This window comes from Muscardinus avellanarius (assembly GCF_963383645.1).
Source record: "Muscardinus avellanarius genome assembly, chromosome: 19".
NCBI classification, from domain to species: Eukaryota; Metazoa; Chordata; class Mammalia; order Rodentia; family Gliridae; genus Muscardinus; species Muscardinus avellanarius.
Genome location: NC_137805.1, coordinates 27,799,965 through 27,818,024, shown reverse-complemented (window position 1 = coordinate 27,818,024; position 18,060 = coordinate 27,799,965). Strand labels below are relative to the sequence as shown.

The 18,060-nt window shown below is 50.1% G+C and overlaps 1 protein-coding gene across 2 annotated transcripts; it reads left to right on the top strand.

Moving 5' to 3' along the window:
* Positions 1–4,209: 4,209 nt before the first annotated feature.
* PFDN4 (prefoldin subunit 4) lies at positions 4,210–15,220 on the top strand (the record flags this gene model as incomplete). Of its 2 annotated transcripts, none has more annotated exons than XM_080716248.1 (4): positions 4,210–4,233; positions 10,477–10,584; positions 11,534–11,662; positions 15,089–15,220. In XM_080716248.1, the coding sequence occupies 4 exons, from the start codon at positions 4,210–4,212 to the stop codon at positions 15,218–15,220; spliced, it is 393 nt and encodes a 130-aa protein (XP_080572374.1). The 2 variants fall into 2 exon arrangements, with proteins under 2 accessions (XP_080572374.1, XP_080572373.1); XM_080716247.1 differs by having other exon boundaries at positions 11,522–11,662.
* Between the last annotated feature and the right edge of the window lie 2,840 nt (positions 15,221–18,060).

Sequence of the window (18,060 nt, the reverse complement as noted above, 5' to 3'; positions counted from 1 at the left end):
AGCTTTGTTTTTTTTTTCTTTCACTAATTAGAATAATTTCTTTTCTTATATCTTCCATCTGGACTTCTCGTGCTAATAGTTACCTAGACTTTCATTAGTATTTATGTGTTCTTGGAGGGATTAGTCACATTTATACTAATAACCTATCCCTTCCTTCCTTCCTTCCTTCCTTCCTTCCTTCCTTCGTGGTGCTGGGGATTGGACCCAGGAGCATTCTACTGTACTAGTATTGGGAAGAGGTTTTAAAATGTATTAATGTATCAGTATTGGGAAAGATTTCCAATTTAAAAAATATATCCTTTATACTAAGAAGGCCAGGGCTAGCAGAAAGGAGGGACTTGTAATTTACTTCTCTAAAGGGAAGGAAAGAAAGCCTGAGAGGCTTCTTTACATTTCTAAAAGAGAAACAAATGGCCTAAGGGAAATCTGAAGAAATCCCAGATCCAGAGAAACAATTTCACACATCTTGGGGGATGGAACAAGAGGTGCAGAGGGCTGTGTTTGGAGGCAGGACAGCCCCCCCCTTCCAGGGCAAATCCTCCTGGAGACAGCAGAGACTGGGCTAGAGATAGGGCTAGCATATCTACAGATCAAAGGACCTGCCACGGACTTGGGCGGGATAAAAACACTTAGTACACTGGAGTTCCATGGTATTTTCATCCGAATTGCCCCCCTGGGCCGCTTTCCAGCACAGGGCTGTAACTATCTCTGTATTTCTATCTTTTAATAAACGTCTTTAAATCTTCAGCAACTGTCCAAGCTATGCATATTTATTCTTAGCTTAGGACAAGAATCCACGGTCTTTTTTCTGTTTTTGGTCGTTTTGGGTTTTGTTATGGGTTGTGGGTAAGTGTGTCCGGGACCCTCGCAGGGGTTCCTGGGGAACAGTTTCCCCAAACCATATTCTCCCAACCCATAACACTACCTCCGAGCTACACCCCAGCCCTATTTTATTTTTATTTTGAAACAGAGTCTTGCTAGGCTGATGAGAGTCTCACTACTTGCTGAGGCTGTCCTCACACCTGGGATCCTCCTGTCTCAGCCTCCCAAGGTCTGGGATTACAGGTGTGCGCCCCCACGCCCGGGTACTAATAACACTTTCTGACATACCGCATAACTTACCTACTTTGGTTAGGCCTGTCTCCTCTCTCTAGATCAGAAGCTGCATAAGGACAGGGGATCTTGTCTGTTTTATTATTAATTAATTAATTTATTTTTCTTTCTTTTTTTCAGTGAGTCACCCCAGTGCCTGGCTTTTGCCCATCCTGGTCTTGTCACCCCTGGAAACAGACAGGCGTTCCTACCCCCAATTCTGGCCCCAGGCCGTGGCTCAGGGGGCCGTGAGCTCCAAGGACATTTACTACTTGGAGCATATTGCCAGAGCCACCTTTTGCACCTGCCCTTGAGGACAGAGCCCCAGGAGTTACCGCTGGGGCCTGGAGGCCTCACAGGGGAGCAGGTGGGCGGCAGAGCTCCACCTTGTCACACAGGAACGCGGGAACAGGGTCCCAGGGACTCTGAGTTTTACAAGCTTAAGCAAAACTAAACATCTGATATTGTTAAGTGAACTTGCCAACTTTTTTTTTTTTGCAGTACTGGGGATGGAAATCAGGGGTATTCTACCTCCCAGCTACACCCCAGCCCTATTTTTGTATTCTTTATTTTGAAACAGGGTTTCATGGAGTTGCAAAGGTCCTCACTAAGTAGCTGAGGCTGGCCTTGAACCACGATCCTCCTGTCTCAGCCTCCCAAATGCTGGGATTACAAGCGTGTGCCACCGCTACCCGCTCCAAGTTTTATTATTTTTTATTATTTTTTTTGAAGATTTAAAGAAGTTTATTAGAAAGATAGAAATACAGAAAATAGAAATACAGCCCATGCCAAAATGGCATGAGGGGTGACTCAAAATAAATACATCCTCACTCCAAGTTTTAAATATTGGTTCATTTAAAAAAAAAAAGTGGCCGGGCATGTAGCCCGGAGGTAGAAGGGTTTCCAAGAACCCCAGTACCACCAAAAAAACCCCCCAAAAAACAAAAAACAAAAAACACCCAACAACAACAACAACAACAAAAACACGGGCGGGGGTGGAGTTGCAGAGCTGGTTTCTCCACTGGGAGATTCACTTGCAAGATACCAAGAGCTGGGGAGGCTGGGATGGGCATGGGGGAGCAGAGGGTGTGGGGAACCCCATCAGCCTCAGGATGCCAGGCCCTAATCCTCTGTCCTGATTCAAGGGAGCCCACCGGGCTGTGCGAGGACCCTGCCCAGCCCTGCGCCCCTCACCTTGGTCCACAGTCCTGCTCTGATGGCCCAGACCCCGGTGCCCAAAGATGTCTGCGGTGGACGACCCAACAGCAGCTGCCTCTTCCAGCCTGGTCTTGTTTCCAGAAGCCCAGGTGCACTCTGGCAGCCTGATCCCCAGCTGCAGGAATCAATCCTAATTATTTTAAGTACTCACAAACCCAGTGCCTTGGCCATTGATGGAGGAGGGGCATGGATTAGGTAGAAAGGAGGGGGGACCCGAGCATTCTGGGAAATGCTGTTCTCCTTGAGAGGAAGAAAGAGGAAAAGAGAGGAGAGGAGAGGAGAGAGGGGAGAGGGAGAGAGAAGAGAGAAGAGAAGAGAAGAGAAGAGAAGAGAGAGAGAGAGAGAGAGAGAGAGAGAGAGAGAGAGAGAATGAATGCCGGAGAGGGAGAGGGAGAATCCAGGCAGAGGCCAGCGCCCTCCCTACCTCCCCCGTCTCTGCCCGTCCTTGCCGGCAGACTTTGCTTGGAGAACCATCTTGTGATGGTGCAGGAAGACCAAACACCCAACGCACCATGCTGGGAGCCATGACGTCTTAGAGCTGCGGGTCCAGCCCAGGCATCTTCCGGTCCGTATCACCCATTGGTGCCAGCTCTTGGCTCCATGACAGTTAACAGGGACACTGGATACGGAGGAAGACTCTTTATGAGCAGCCTGGGTGAATGGGCTTCTCGATATTCCTGGGTGGCACCTCTATTATTAGCATTTTGCTTCATTTAAATTTTTTTTTTGTATTGGGGATTGAACCCAGGGCATTCTAACTTCATGCTATATTCACAGCCCAGTCTTGTTTTTTTTTGTTGTTTGTTTGTTTGTTTTTGAAGCAACTCGTGGTCTCACTACTTGCTGAGACTGTCTTTCAACCTGTGACCCTCCTGACTCAGCCTCCCTAGTACTGGGATTATAGGCATATGCCACTATACCTGGTGATAAGACACCGGCTCAACCCTGAACAGCTAACTCTGAAAAGGCACTTGATTTCTTTGTTCAGGGAGAATCAGGGCTTGTTCCTGAATGCTTAATTAAGTCCACTGGTTTCTCTGACTTGCTAGCAAGTCAACAATCCCCCCCCCCTTTCCAATTTATTTGATTCGGGAAACTGAGGGAGGTTCTGGAATTTGGAACCAAGCATCCTGGAAGTTCCCTACAAGGTGAGCCTTTGGTAGAGGGAGGAGCTGTCTATAGTCTCCCCGCCCCTCAACCTGGACCATCCTGAGTCTTGCTTAAGATGGCTTCTTAGAGGGAGTGACTGGTCCTACTTGACGCCACGCTGGGACCAGCTTGTGGGGCCCCCTGCTCCTGGCTGTGCCGCCTTCCCAGACCACCCACCTCACCCCTCCTATTGCCAGGGTAGCCCCTTCCTTCCTTCCTTTCTTCCTTTCTTTTTGTGGTACTGGGGTTCTTGGAAGCCCTTCTACCTTCGGGCTCCACTCCCAGACCTATTTTATATTTTATTTGGAAACAGGGTCTCTTACGCCAGCGCGGCTGGCTTCGAACCTGCGCCATCCTCCTGTCTCCGCCTCCCAAGCGCGGGGATGACAAGCGTGCGCCACCACGCCCGGCGCAGGGTAGCCAATTTCTCAGCCCCAATTTGCAGGATGGAGGAAAAGGAAACGTGCGCTGGCGCCGCGCCCCCTGCCGCCCGGGGCTGGGAGCTGCAACCGCTTTTCTGTCGGCCGACAGGGAGCGGCCGAGCCCTTTAATTGGAACGTACCAAGTCGCCGCAGGGGGGGGGTCCCTCCCCGAGCCCCGGTTCTCGGGAGCCGTGGGCCCGGGGCCCGATGGGAAGGCCTTCGGGGCCGGCGCGGGGCCGCGGGGGCCGGCGCGGGGGCGCGGGGCCGGGCGCGGGGCGATGCTGACGCCCAGACCCTCCCGCCCGCCGCGCGCGTGGTCCAGTCCAAGATGGCGGCCACCATGAAGAAGGCGGTGAGCGCGGCGCTGGGGCGCGGGCCGGGTGGGGGGCGCAGGCCGGGCCGGGGCGCGCAGCCCCGGGGTGCAGCGTGGGGTCCTCCCGGCCCCGCCCTGGGGGCCGCGGCGCGGCGAGCACCGGCCCGGGAGTCCTCCAGGCCGCGGCGGAGCGGGCGGCCCCTGGGGTCTCTGGCCGCCGCGGTCGTCTTTGGGGGGTCCCGGCCCAGGCCTGGGCCTGGCTGCCGAGGCCCCCAGCGAGGTCACGGGGTCCCCGCCCGAGCCCGCGGGCGGGGGTGCTGGAAGCTCGGTGCCGCGGGAGGTCGCGGAGGCCCAAGGTCACGCCGCGCATCCTGCATCCCGGGAGCCGGTGGGGAGGACGAGGGAGGCGGCCGCCCAGCGAGGACCGGGCTGCTCCCCTCCCACCCTACGGACGGGGAAACTGAGGCCCGGAGAGGCTAGAGGTGCCCCCGGGACTCGCTTGGCCGGTGAAAGTCAGCTGGGCTCAAAGTCGGGTTGCTGTGTTCCTTCCGTAGCACCCCTCTTTTTTTTTTTGGTGGTTCTGGGGTTCCTGGAAACCCTTCTAACTCCGGGCTACACTCCCAGACACCTATTTTTTATATTTTTATTTGCAAGCAGGGTCTCAAGCCAACGAGGCCGGCTTCGAACCTGCGCCATCCTCCTGCCTCCGCCTCCCAAGCGCGGGGATTACAAGCGTGCGCCACCACGCCCGGCATCACCCCCCTTTTAATATGCTTCTTATTTTTATTTATTTCTTCTTTCTTCGTGGTTCCGGGGATTGAACCCAGAGGCATTCTACCTTCGAGCTACGCCCCCAGTCTGATCTTATTTCTTATTTGGAATCAGGGCCACCCTAGGTTGATGAGTTGATGCGTCTCAGTATTTTCTGAGGCCCTTCTGGAACCTGAGGTCCTCCGGTCTCAGCTTCTCAGGTACTGGGATCACAGGCCTGCGCCACCACGCCCGGCTACATTTTATTTTTCAGTGATGTGCGATGATGGTCTGTATTTGTCGGGTGCGGTCAGATAGTTCATCCCACTTTTGTGGTACTAAAGCAAGCTGAACTTATATTTGGGGGTTTGTAACTAGTAAACATTTGAGGCTGGTAACTAGTCAACATCTTCCTAGGTACCTAAAAAAGAAAAATTGGAAGGATAGAGAAAAAAGAAATTGTACTAGGTAGCCTAGTACATATGTTAACCAGTTTGCTTTATTTCTTGGGGGCCTCTGCTGAGCTCCAGGCTCAAGGGGTTCGCTGATGGATTGGCTTTTTTTCTGCTTTGTTTTGTGTGTGTGTATGTGTGTGTGTGCGTGTGCCCGTGCCCGTGCGCGTGCTGGGGTTTGAACCCAGGGACATTCCATCTCAGAGCCACACTCCCAGCCCTGTTTTATTTATTTATTTTTTAATGTTGAAACAGGGTTTTACTAAGTTGCAGAGGCTGGATTCGAACCTCTGATCCTGGTCTCTCTGCCTTTCATGGTATTGGGATTCCAGGCGCGCGCCCCCAGGCTTTATCCCACTACTGAGGCCACCTTAAGAGGGTGAGGCTTTGCCCGCCTACATATCGCTTGCCTCCGGTGTGGTGCGAGCTGTAGGTGGACCATCCCGGTTTGCCCAAGATTGAGGGGATGCTGAGACTGAGAAGGCCCCAGTCAACGCCGGGCGAGTTCCTTACCCTACTGGTCTGTCACCCGTCAATTCTTACTTAGTACCAGTGTAAGGGCTGGGACCATGAGAGTCACTTTGCCTCGGTTTAGTTAAAGGCAAAGTAAACATTGAGGAAATGGTAGAAAAGTGATCGGTAACTTGGGCTTGGCGAGTCCCTGATTACTCACCGTCTCCTTTTGCTCATTATGTGTGTATATATATGTATGTAAACAGGTATATGTGTATATGGAATATATATTCTGTTTTTTTGAGCACGTAGCATGGCAGAGTCTCAGCTTTCAGTGATGGCCATCACGTCGGCAGGCTGTAGAGAAGTCCTTACTCCTCTTTCCTGTAGCGTGAGAGTCACAGGGAGAGGCGGGCCTTATTACATCGTCACACAGACTAAAATGTCCAGCATTGAACAACTGAAGGCAAAGTACTTGGGGGCAACAGTGAGGTCTTTCTTGAGGTCAGAGATGGCGGGAGACAGCGCCGTCCAGTTGGGGTCTAGGAGGCTGCTGAGGAGGGGAAGGTGCCGTTGGATGGGGAACGAGGCATTCCAAAGAGGAAGTTTCTTGTGTAACTATCTGGAATGCATTTAATAAAAAGGCCCCGGTGGCAGCGAGTCAGGGGAGGAGATGGTGACCCGTGGCGAGAAAAGGAGGCGTGGAGGGGCAGGCGGTGGGCGGACGTGGGATGGATGGTCTTCTAGAAGCCACTAAGACTTGCGCCGTAGACCACAGCCCTCCTGTGGACGTGGCCAGGGTCACAGCATCCTTGACAGCTTCGCGTGGTGGTTATGCTCTTCCGCTCGGCCCTCTGAGTTCAGCACAGAGCAAATTACTTACAGTCTGAGGCTCCTTATAGATGTAACCAGTCAGCTCCCAGCTGGTCCCACTTTGCTGGTAGGGTGTGCAGATGAGCTGATTCAGACCACTCCTCCTCAAAGTTCTGCTTCCTACGACCCGATTCTTGGCCACAGAAGGTCTACACTCTGGTGTCTGTTCATGATATTTGGTAGAAAGGCCCCCTCCCCGGACAGACCATCCTTGACCTAGCTAAAGAAGCCTGCAGTCCTGGTACCGGACGGCTGAGACAGGTGGATCGTGGGTTCCAGGTGGTCTCAGCCACTTAGCAAGACCTTGTTTCAAAGCAACACGAGGAGGGCTGGGGCGTAGTTTAGAGGTAGAATTCAATCCCTGGACCCAAAATAAGTAAGTCCCTACTCCCCACTTGCAGAACTTTCCCTACCCGGTTCCGTGTTCGCCCTCGTGTTTATCACCATCCAGTGTCATCACGTTCGTCCTCTTGCCACCCCCACTAGCCTGCTGGCCAGCAGTCATGAGGCAGGGCCGGGTCGTCTGGTCCAGAGCCTGGTACACGGGAAACACTACTGAGTAGCTGCTAAATGCACGGCCGTGCACAAGGTGAATAAAAGCACAGCGCAGCCTTATGTCACGGAGACTCGGCAGATGCCTTCGAAAGCTCAGAGCAGACAGGCTGCAGTTGGCCAGGGCGTCCTCCAGGGCACGCGCCAGCCAGCACCCGAGTCCAGGCAAGCCTGAGCGTGGCCCCTGTCCTCAGTCCTGCAGGACAGCGCCCTGGGACGTCACTCTTGACCACCTGGAGTGGACTCTTCTGTGAGGCCTCGCGGCGCCTCCAACAGCTGCGTCTGTTCTCCCTTTGCAAAGCTTTTGATGGACAGGATTCAGGAAGGGCAGCACTTAGTTGGCGGTCACAGAAAAGTGACCGTCCCCAGGCCCTTCTCAGCTCATTCCGTCACCCTGTGAGCCTCAGCTTACAGATGACAAGTCTGAGGTGGGCCCAGAGAGGAGAGCCATTTGCCTGAAGCCCTTGTGTGGATTGGCCTCCACGTACCTTCCCCAGCTCTGCTGCCAGGGTTCTAGAGAGCTCTCGAAAGTCCTTTGGTAGTGACTACGTTGGGCTTCTCTTAAGACAGGAGTTCCTAATCTTTTGGGATACCTTTGAAAATCTGATGAAAGGTACCCAGACCCTGGGAAGGCATAGACTGTACATGTCATCTTGCATACAGTTGCAGGGAGTGAATCGACCTCTCTGTGCTCATGGACCCCAGTTCAGAACTGCCCCCTCCCCGCTAAAATGCAGGTTCGAGATATATAGGGTTGCTGGGTATGGTGGCGCATGTTTGTAATCCCAGTACTTGGGAGGCTGAGACAGGAGGGTCTCAGATTCGTAGCCAGCCTCAGCTCCTTGGGTCCTCTGCAACTTAGTGAGACCCCCATTTCAAAATAAAAAATAATTATAGGAGCAGCCAGGCGTGGTGACGCACACTTGTAATCCCAGTACTTGGGAGGCGGAGACAAGAGGATGGTGCACATTGGAAGCCAGCCTCAGCTACTTAGTGACACTCTCAGCAACTTAGTGAGATCCTGTTTCCAAATAAAAAATATAAAATCGGTCTGGGAGTGTAGCCCAGAGGTAGAAGGCCCCTGGGTTTTATTCTCAGCAACACACAGACACACACACACAAATAGTAATTATAGGATTGGGAATGTAGCGCAGAGGGAAAATGCCCCTGTGTTCCGTCCCCAGTATAACACACACACACACACACACACACACGCACGCACGCACGCACGCACGCACACTATAAAATGTTCTAGAACAGCAGGATTTAAACAAGCCACTGCTGTTGGCTATTGAAGGTGGCGTCCGCTTGCCCCAGGCTGTGCCCCTGCCTGGAGCCCTTGGCCTGGGGACGCCACCGTGGGGCGTTGGGAGGGAGCGCAGGCAGCCTCCAGCGCTCCTCACTCCTGGGATTCGAGTCAGATCCAGCACGGTTCAGACACCGCGGGCCCGGCTTGTGTGCCAGGCAGGTCCTGTGTTCCGTACCTGCATAGGGATGACACTTGGAGATCTCCCCGGTGACAGACATCCCTAGCCACGTGCTGAGGTTTTGTGGGCTCAGTATTTAAACAAAATGCAGAATTCTCCAGGCCAGCAGGGACTCTGGAGCTCTGTTCCTGTGCTTAGGGAATTGCTAGTTCTCTAGGCAGAATGGTTTGGGTGCCAGGATGCCCTCCGTGGGGTGCCTTGGCTTGTTGAGTAGAGACCCTGTTCCCCGGCTCCGTGAAACGGTCCAGGGTTGAAGCGCCAGCCACACGCAGCATGGGCTTCAGGCTGTGCTTTGGGCTGAGGAGGGGCCTGATACTTGGGCGACTGGGAAAGAGCCCGGTCCAGGGGAGGGCTCCATTTTGCCTGAGTTTACGGTCTGACCACCAAGCTCTGTCCTGCTTGAGACTACAGGCTGACTCAAACCACCCCCCCCACCGCCCGGAGAACTGGAGGCCCGCACACTTGTGTCTGGGTCACTAGAGGCCCAGCAGTGACGGCGTGTGGCCGGCGTGAGCCCAGGGAGCCAGTAGTCCTCACCAAAGCTGCGTTTACTGAATTACTGATATGTTCTATGTAAATAGCACATTTAAATGTCATAACAGTGCTGCTTCAGTAAGGCCTCTTTACACACACACACCTTTAATCCCTTAAACTCTAGATGTCCTTGCGCCTATTGTATAAAGGAGAGACACCTGAAGGGGAATTTGGTATTTAATCGTTTTTGATTTTATGGAACCCCTTTGAGAATCTGACGAAGGCCAAGAGCTTTCCTCTCTTTCTTGTGCAGAAGCCACGTGCATGCATGCACACACGCACGTGCACACGCACATCTGCGCTGTTTCCAAGAGCTCGTGAACCTGTCTGTGGAGTCCTGGAGCCAGACTACCTTGGTCGAACTCAAGCCCCATTATTTACCGGCTGTGGCTTTAGGCAAATTATCTAGACTCTGTGGCACTATTTTTCCATCTGTAAAATAGTCATAGGGTCCCCTTTATTAGGATTGTTTGGGGGATTAACAGGGGTGATAAAACTCTTAGAAAGCTCTTGGTTTATAGTAAGAGCTCGAGCAATGGGAGCTATTGTTTAGGATATTATATACCCTCCAAACACTTTTTTTTTGGCAAATTTAATCAGTATTAAACATTCAGTTTGTTTTATTTTAGTGAATTATGCCTTATTAAGGCATATCAACAAGCTCTGCGTTTAAATAAACACTCTTTACCCTGCATGGAGTGTGGCCATTGGCTTGCATAGCGACCTTGTCGCCAGTGTGTGGGTTAGATGAAAACCTATGGGAAGTCTCGCCTTTCCAGTGACCGCGGTAAACCCACACAGCATAACTGCAGGGGGAGCTCTAGCAGGCGGCGTTCACCGACACCACTTGGCTTCCGGCCCCGGCTTGTCGTAATGAAGAGATGGCCACCTTGGAAGTTGAGCTCGTGGCCAGAAGTCAGCCAGCTTTCTCTTGTTGGGACTTACTAGTTGTTTATTTTGCTCGTGAATTATTCTGTAGGATGTCGGAATAGAGTTTAGATTTATGAACAGGTCCTGGAACAAAAAAAAAAAACAACAAGGTATTTTGTGAGGTCCTGTACCTCTTCTGATTTTCTCCATTAGGGCAAATCATTCATCAGGTGAATTTAGTGCAATATAAAAAGCTAAAAAGTCTGTACTATCTCCACTGAAATTCTACGAAAATTTAAAACTCTTTCCAGGCTGCAGAGGATGTCAATGTCACTTTCGAAGATCAACAGAAGATCAACAAGTTTGCACGGAACACGAGCAGAATCACAGAGCTAAAGGAAGAAATAGAAATCAAAAAGGTACGGGACATGTGTATCTTCTTTCAGGAAAACGAGACTTCCTTATACTATAGCTTTTTAAAACTGAATTCAGGTAATGAGTTATCCCATCTCGCTGGGAACGTGTTGCTGTCGATACACTGTACTCAGTAAGTAGAGAGTCATTTTTTCATGGGGTGTGAGGGAACAGAATCGGTGAGGGCTTGGGGTCTAGGCTGAGGTCCCAGGAACAAGCTCTAGAACTTTCTCTGAGAGAACTTGGCCTGGGATGGAGCTGCTCTCGTCTCCCCTGATCCCAGAGCCGCTGCCTCCTCACGCCTGCAGACGGGCGCGGAGCCGCGACCCTGGGCCCCGTGACTCGGAAGCCAGTGCTTGGCCTCTCCTGACAACTGTCCGGAGTTAAGTCCAGTTCAAGAGCATTTGATTGGTGGAATCTAAGTTATTATTTGCTTACACCCTCTTAGCAAGGCTGAAAAAGGTAGTTTTTTTTGTTGTTGTTCTAGGAGGTGAACCCAGAGATACTCTCTTTCTCAGCTCTACCCTCAGCGCTATTTGAGTTTTTTTTTGGAATCAGGGTCTCATTAGGTTGCTGAGGCTGGCCTTGAACCTGCGATCCTTCTGTCTCAGCCTCCCAGGTCGTCCTGGGATTACGGATGAGCACTGCCGTGCCAGCTCTGGGTTTTCTTTTTGTGGGAAGGCAGGGTTCAGTACATGGGAGATGGCTAGTGTAGGAGGAGGCCTGCTCTGCACCCTAGGGCGCTGTGCAACCGCCGACGTCCCGAGAAGGCATGTTGGCTCCTCAGGGATGCCGTATAAAACGCGTCCCGGTGTCAGGACGAGTCTTCCTCGGGGGGTGAGACCGGGTGACGAGGTCCCTCGGAGAGCTGGTCCCCAGCTAAAATACTTCTGTCAGGAGTGTCGAGCACGTTTTCACTGCGATTCACGTTTGTGTGTGTAGAAACAGCTCCAGAACCTGGAAGACGCTTGCGACGACATCCTGCTGGCGGAGGACGACTGCCCGATGGTGCCCTATCAGATCGGCGACGTGTTCATCAGCCACTCTCAAGAGGAGACGCAAGAGATGCTAGAAGGCGCGAAGGTGCGTGGAGCCTCCGGCGCCGGGGCTCAGGCCCGCGGGCTCCGTGTGACGGAGGGCAGCAGCGGGCGCCGGCGGATGCCGGGTGCGGGTCACGGTGGCAGGCTCCATCCTAACCACGACCGTCAGTATCCCAATTTAGAACGACGACCAGGGGCTGGGAGAGGTCACGGACTTACTCAGGGTGACAGGTAGACAGAGGACTTCTCACTGAGGCTCAGCTGAAAGTACCTAGAGAGTTCAGGAGATTATAAAGCAGGAAAGAAGAATCCCTGCTCTCCCGTGTCCAGTGGAAGCCATCTGTGGTGGACATGTCCCTGAGCTTCCTTTTTATCCTCTCTGCAGCTTTGCGCCACAGCGCAGGTGGTCACTGTGGCTGTGGACAGCTTCTCCTTCTGTTTACTGTTGGTTTATCCACACATCATTCATTGAGAGCCTGCTTAGGGTCGGGCAGTAGACTTTTATAATTTATTATTATTATTTTTTGTTGTACTGGGTGTGAAATCCAGGGGCTTCTCTACCTCCAGGCTATCCTCCCAGACCTATTTTATACTTTATTTGGAAGCAGGGTCTCACTGAGTTGCTGAGAGCCTCACTCAGTAGCTGAGGCTGGCTTCGAACCTGCGCGATCCTCCTGTCTCAGCCTCCCAAGCGCGGGGATGACAAGCGTGCGCCACCACGCCCGGCTGCAGATATACTTTTAAAACATCCTTTTTGCTCAATGCCGTCTTTAATATGTTGATGGACATTGATTTGGCTTACTCTGCTCTCCTAACAGTTTATTTCCAATGTTTTGCTATAATAATGACACTGTGAACATTCTTCTATATAAATTTCTGTTGACATTTAGAAACTTGAGGAAGTAGAGAAGTGTAATTATGGGCCAGAGCGTGGGCTCCTTGGCAGTGGTTGAGACCCGTGGTCGGTGTGCGAGGTTCCTGTCGACTCCGTAAGCTCTCTGGCGAGCCGGCAGACCATTGTGTGTATATGAGAAGCCAATGGCGGCTAAGTATTTTCTAATACCTTGGCTGGATTAACTTGAATATTGCTGAAAGTGGTGATCTCCCTTCTTTAAACGGCCGAAAGAGCAAAACTTCCCATGACTTAAACCCACATCTAGAAAGACTTGGGAAGAAATAACACCCAGGTCTTTCTGTACAGAAACCCCGGTGTTTCCTTTGTGGCTAATTCTTTGTTTGTAGTCAAATTTTGTGATTTTTTTAAAAGCCATTCTAGATTATTTGTCGGGAGTATTTTTATTTGGTTCCTGTGAGTGTCCGCCCTGTCTCCATGTAAACACTGGACCTTTGGCATGTCTGGTCCACTCGTATCGGGTTCTGCCGTAGTGGGGCGTGGGGACGACAGCCTCTGCCTGCTTCCTGCCCTCACGGCGCAGAGTCCAGACGCTAAGAGAAAGCTAAGCCAGCCGGAACTAGTGCCTTCCGGGAGCAGCGGCGGGGTGGCGCCTGCTGCGCAGGCCAGAGGGCTCCTGGGAAAGTGTGCAGGGATGGGGAGGGGTGAGCGGGCGAGCCAGGCTGGGGCTGGTGTCTGGCCTGCGTGATCCAGAGCCTGAGAGAGCTCTGTGGTTTTGGGGACTCTGGGCTGCGCCGGGTCCGGGGGATCCCTCCGCTCGCTCTCCGAGCTGCTCGGGTTGTGCTTCCTCTTGGGCAGGGGCCGGCAGCCTCGGGGCAGGGGGTGGGGCGGAGGCTTTGCAGGCTGCGTTCTGGTGCAGCCCTGTAGAAATGAGAAATGAGCTGGGTGTGGCCATGGCTGTCATTTGTGCCCGCCCCCCTCTGGTCCTGGAGCACGTGAAAGGCTTTCAGGGGTTTTAAGGAAAGAGTGATTAGGCTGGACTTGAATTTTTTTTTTTTTCATTCTACCTTTAAGCTACTAACCCCCAGTCCTATATATATATATATTTAGTAGTACTGGGGTTCCTGGAAACCCTTCTACCTCCGGGCTTATATTTTTATTTGGAAATAGGGTCTCTTAAGCCAACACCGCTGGCTTCAAACCTGCGCAATCCTCTTGTCTCCGCCTCCCAAGTGCGGGGATTACAAGCGTGCGCCACCACACCTGGAACCCAGTCCCTTTTATTTAAAAAAAATGTTGAAACAGAGTCTCGCTAAGTTACTGAGGCTCATTAAATTACTGAGGCTGTCTACCAGCCTGTGATCCTCCTGTCTTGGCCTCCCAGGTGCTAGGGTTACCCTGTGGGCCTGTCCCTGCTGCTGTCACTGTAACTTCAAGATAATTTCCTAGCCCCCTTTCACTAATTGGATTCTCTGGGAATAGAATTTATCTCTTTCTAATAGCGCTACATTTTATTTCTATTTCTTGTTACTTATTTCTGTTTTTTGTAACAGTGACTCTCAGACTTACCAAGCATCAGTGGGACTGTTAAAAATTCAGATTGTTGGGCCCAGTGTGAAGAGGTTGTACTTCATGAGGCCCAGCATGGAGCCCCAGAGTTTGTATTCTCAGAGTCCCAAGGCGATTCTGAGCTAGTGCCGGTGTGTGTGGGCGCACAGGAACCCGTGGCCAGATTTCTCAAAGAATATTGTCAGTACTAAGTATGATATTGCTCCTAATGCTAATTAGCATGCCATTTATATGATCTTATATTTTCTTTGTCATGTTTAGGAAAAATACTTTTTCCCCCCTCATGCTAGTGAGGAAGGGACTTGTGACATTTCATGCGGGAAGCAGCTGTAGCTTATAAATGAAACGTTCTTCCCGCTGCCTTCAGAATGAGCTTCAGAGGCCTCGTAGTGAAAATTTCTTCCAGATTTTCACCATAAATTTTTCTTCTTGTGAGTGATATCGTGCGTTTTTATCATATCTTTTTCATAGTTATTTTTGTGGGCCGTTGAGACAGGTTGTATTAGAATCCAGGCAGGTCTGTACGCGGCTTGCTCTAAATGAGGGTCTGGAATTGTAAGCCAGGCGTGGTGGCCCACACCTCTGTCAGCAGTACTTGGGAGCCCAAGACAGGAGGATCACAGGTTTGAGGCCAGCCTCAGCAATTTAGCGAGACCCTGTTTCAAAATAAAAAATTAAATAGGGCTCGGAGGTGTAACTCAGACTTAGAATGCCCCAAGGTTCAATCCCCAGTACCAAAAGAACAAAACAAAACAAAAAAAGAGGGTTGATGATATAGGAGTTAATTTTCTTTCAGTTATTATGGTCTTTAGAACAGAAAAACTGGAAAAACCATTCATGACTTATTCTGTGATAAGTAAATATGAGCCTGAATTAAAGCTACATTCAGACTTTCTTGTCTTAAGCCTAATTATCAGCGTTATTTAGCTGCCTGGCCACGTTTAGAAAACTCTTGACCTAAAATTCTTTTCAAGCATTATTTCAGACACAGATGCTCACAAATCAGCCAATTGAATGGAATTAATTTAAACTATTTTTTTTTTCTAGAAAAATTTGCAAGAAGAAATTGATGCCTTAGAATCCAGAGTGGAATCAATCCAGCGGGTGTTAGCAGATCTGAAAGTTCAGCTATATGCAAAATTTGGCAGCAACATAAACCTTGAAGCTGACGAAAGTTAAAACCATTTTATAATACTTTTTTTTAATTTGTTTAATAAACTTGAATATTGTTTAAGATGCTAATTTCCCTTATTCAAATGACTTGGAAAGGAAAACATTCTTTTTTAAATTTTCATTTATTTAATGGACACTTGCCTATTTTCACATGTCTTGCTTATTTATTTTATATTTTTAAAAGAAGACAGTATTCATCTATGTATTTTGCATAACTATTATATCAAGTGTAGGGGCTCGATGTCATGTTATTAAAATCAGTTCAGCAATCCTCTGTGTTTCTAGATTGTCATTTAGAATACTCGCTGCACTTTTCACTTAGAAGGAAGTTGAGCAGCGCCGTCCCGGCGTCGACAGGTCTGATTTCGGTTGCTAACTAAGGATGGTGAGAGACCTACAGAAGATGTGTATCCCACGCCGTCTACTCATCTCAGCTAAAGCCTCGTCATTTACTGAAAAAGTTCATATGTGCATGCGTGTCATATACATGTTATATTTAAACATGTTTAACGCATCTTTTACATATATTAGTAGCATAGGTGTGTGTAAAAGAACACATAACGCTCAGACGTGTTGAGGCACATCTGTCTTCACATATAGAACAACAGAAGAATGAAGAAAACCAGGAGATGTGTATGTACAGAAAGAAATGTGTAACCTTTAAAATTTTAAGTTTTAGGCATGGTGTGGTGGCACACGCTTGTAATCCCAGTACTCGGGAGGCCGAGACAGGAGGAGCGCACGTTCGTGGCCAGCCTCAGCTACTTATGAGCCCTGCAGCTTAGTGAGACCCTGTTTCAAATAAAGGAATAAAATGATAGGGCTGGGGGTAGAGCTCTGGATAGAATGCCCCTGGGTTCAGTCCCCTGTACTGCCCCCCACCCCCAATTGTAAGTTTTAGGCATTAATTTAGTACTTTGTAATCAGTTGGGTTTTATATCAATAATGACATGGAAGATAAGCAGCTATGTACTTAGAAGTAAGGCTTATGTTTTAAATAAAAAGAGAACATTTGCCTGCCATTCCATCCCAAAAGGACATCCGTTCTCAGGTTTGGAAGACTTGCATGTATTGACTTTCCAGCAGGTGGCGCTGGTGTGCCACAGTACCAATAGGAGGGTGTAATGGAGCACCTTAGCGAGACCCTGATAGTTCAGAGGTAGAAATGCCCCTGGGTTCAACCCTCAATACTACAAAGCAAAAAAAAAAAAAAAAAAAAAAAAAGATTTTATTCTGCTTCTTTTACTGTCTTTAAAAAAATTTTTTTTTATGGTACTGGAGATGGAACTCAGGGTCATTCTACCTCTGAGCTACACCCTTTGCCCTATATTTTATTCTTTATTTTTTATTTTTGGTGGTACTGGGGTTCCTGGAAGACCTTCTACTTCTGGGCTACACTCCCAGACCTATTTTATATTTTTATTTCGAAACAGGGTCTCTTAAGCCAGCACGGCTGGCTCCGAACCAGCGCGATCCTCCTGTCTCCGCCTCCCAAGCGTGGGGATGACGAGCGTGTGCCACCACGCCCGGCTCCATTCTTTATTTTTGAAACAGGGTCTCACTGAGTTGCAAAGGGCCTCACCAAGTACCTGAGGCTGTCTGTGAACTGCGGTCCTCTTGTCTCAGCCTGCCGAATGCTGGGATGACAAGCGTGCGCCACCACGCCGGCCTTCTTAATGTTTTTTAAAAATGTCACAGATAGAAGGTGCAGCCCTTGACGTAGAGCAGTATTTGAGTTTAAATGAGAGGGAAGGGTTTTTGACGTAGTGAAAAAGTATAAAACAACCCAGGGGGAGAGAAGAGATGGCAGCTTGTGGGAATGAATGATGTTCGGCATGATTTTTCTCTGCTTTGGCATGGGGTTGCGGAGAAGGAATTGATGGAATGCTCCAGAACGCTAGGGTTCGAGTAACAGACCTCGCTTTCAGGATTCCAGCAGAAGCAGAGTTCTAGTCTCAGTCTCAGTAGGTTTGTCGGACTCAGTCTCAAGAGGGAGATACTGGTATGGTCAACTGTGGCTTAGAATAGTGTTTTCTTGGATGTTTTAAATGACCTGTTTGGCTGGGCGTGGTCGCGCACACTTATAATCCCCGCTCTTGGGAGGTGGAGACAGGAGGATCGCGCAGGTTTGAAGCCAGCCGTGCTGGCTTAAGAGACCCTGTTTCCAAATTAAAAAAAAAAAAAGTATAAAAGTAGGTCTGAACCGGGCGTGGCGGCTCACCCTTGTAATCCCCGCGCTTGGGAGGTGGAGACAGGAGGATCGCGCAGGTTCGAAGCCAGCCGTGCTGGCTTAAGAGATCCTGTTTCCAAATAAAAAGTATAAAATAGGTCTGGGAGTGTAGCCTGGAGGTAGAAGGGCTTCCAGGAACCCCAGTACCACTAAAAAAAGAAAAAAAAAAATAGGTCTGGGAGTGTAGCCCCGAGGTAGAAGGGTTTCTAGGAACCCCAGTTCCAACCCCTCCCCCCAAATTACCTTTTGGCCACAGTCTGACTCATTCTAGAAGTCATTTGAGTAAGCAGTGAAGAAAAAAAGATTCCCTCTTACAACATAGAAGGTTTTTGTCCAGCAGGACTTAAATAGCGCTTAGCGAACTGGCGTTTAACCTTTCATGGGGTCTTTAGAAGAAGAAAAGCGCGTTGGAACCAGGGCTGATGGAGACCGTGCAGGTTCTGAATGTCCTCGGGGCGCACCGGGGTGCTGCTGCATCTTTGTTCCGTGTGTTTAACGCGGCCCTGTGCCACGCAGGCCCCCCGAGTAAGCAAAATATGGGTTAATTTTGGCGTTCGAGCTGCCCTAACCGTGGAACTAAGAAGGCAGGAGGCAGTAGCCCGGAAGACCAAACAGT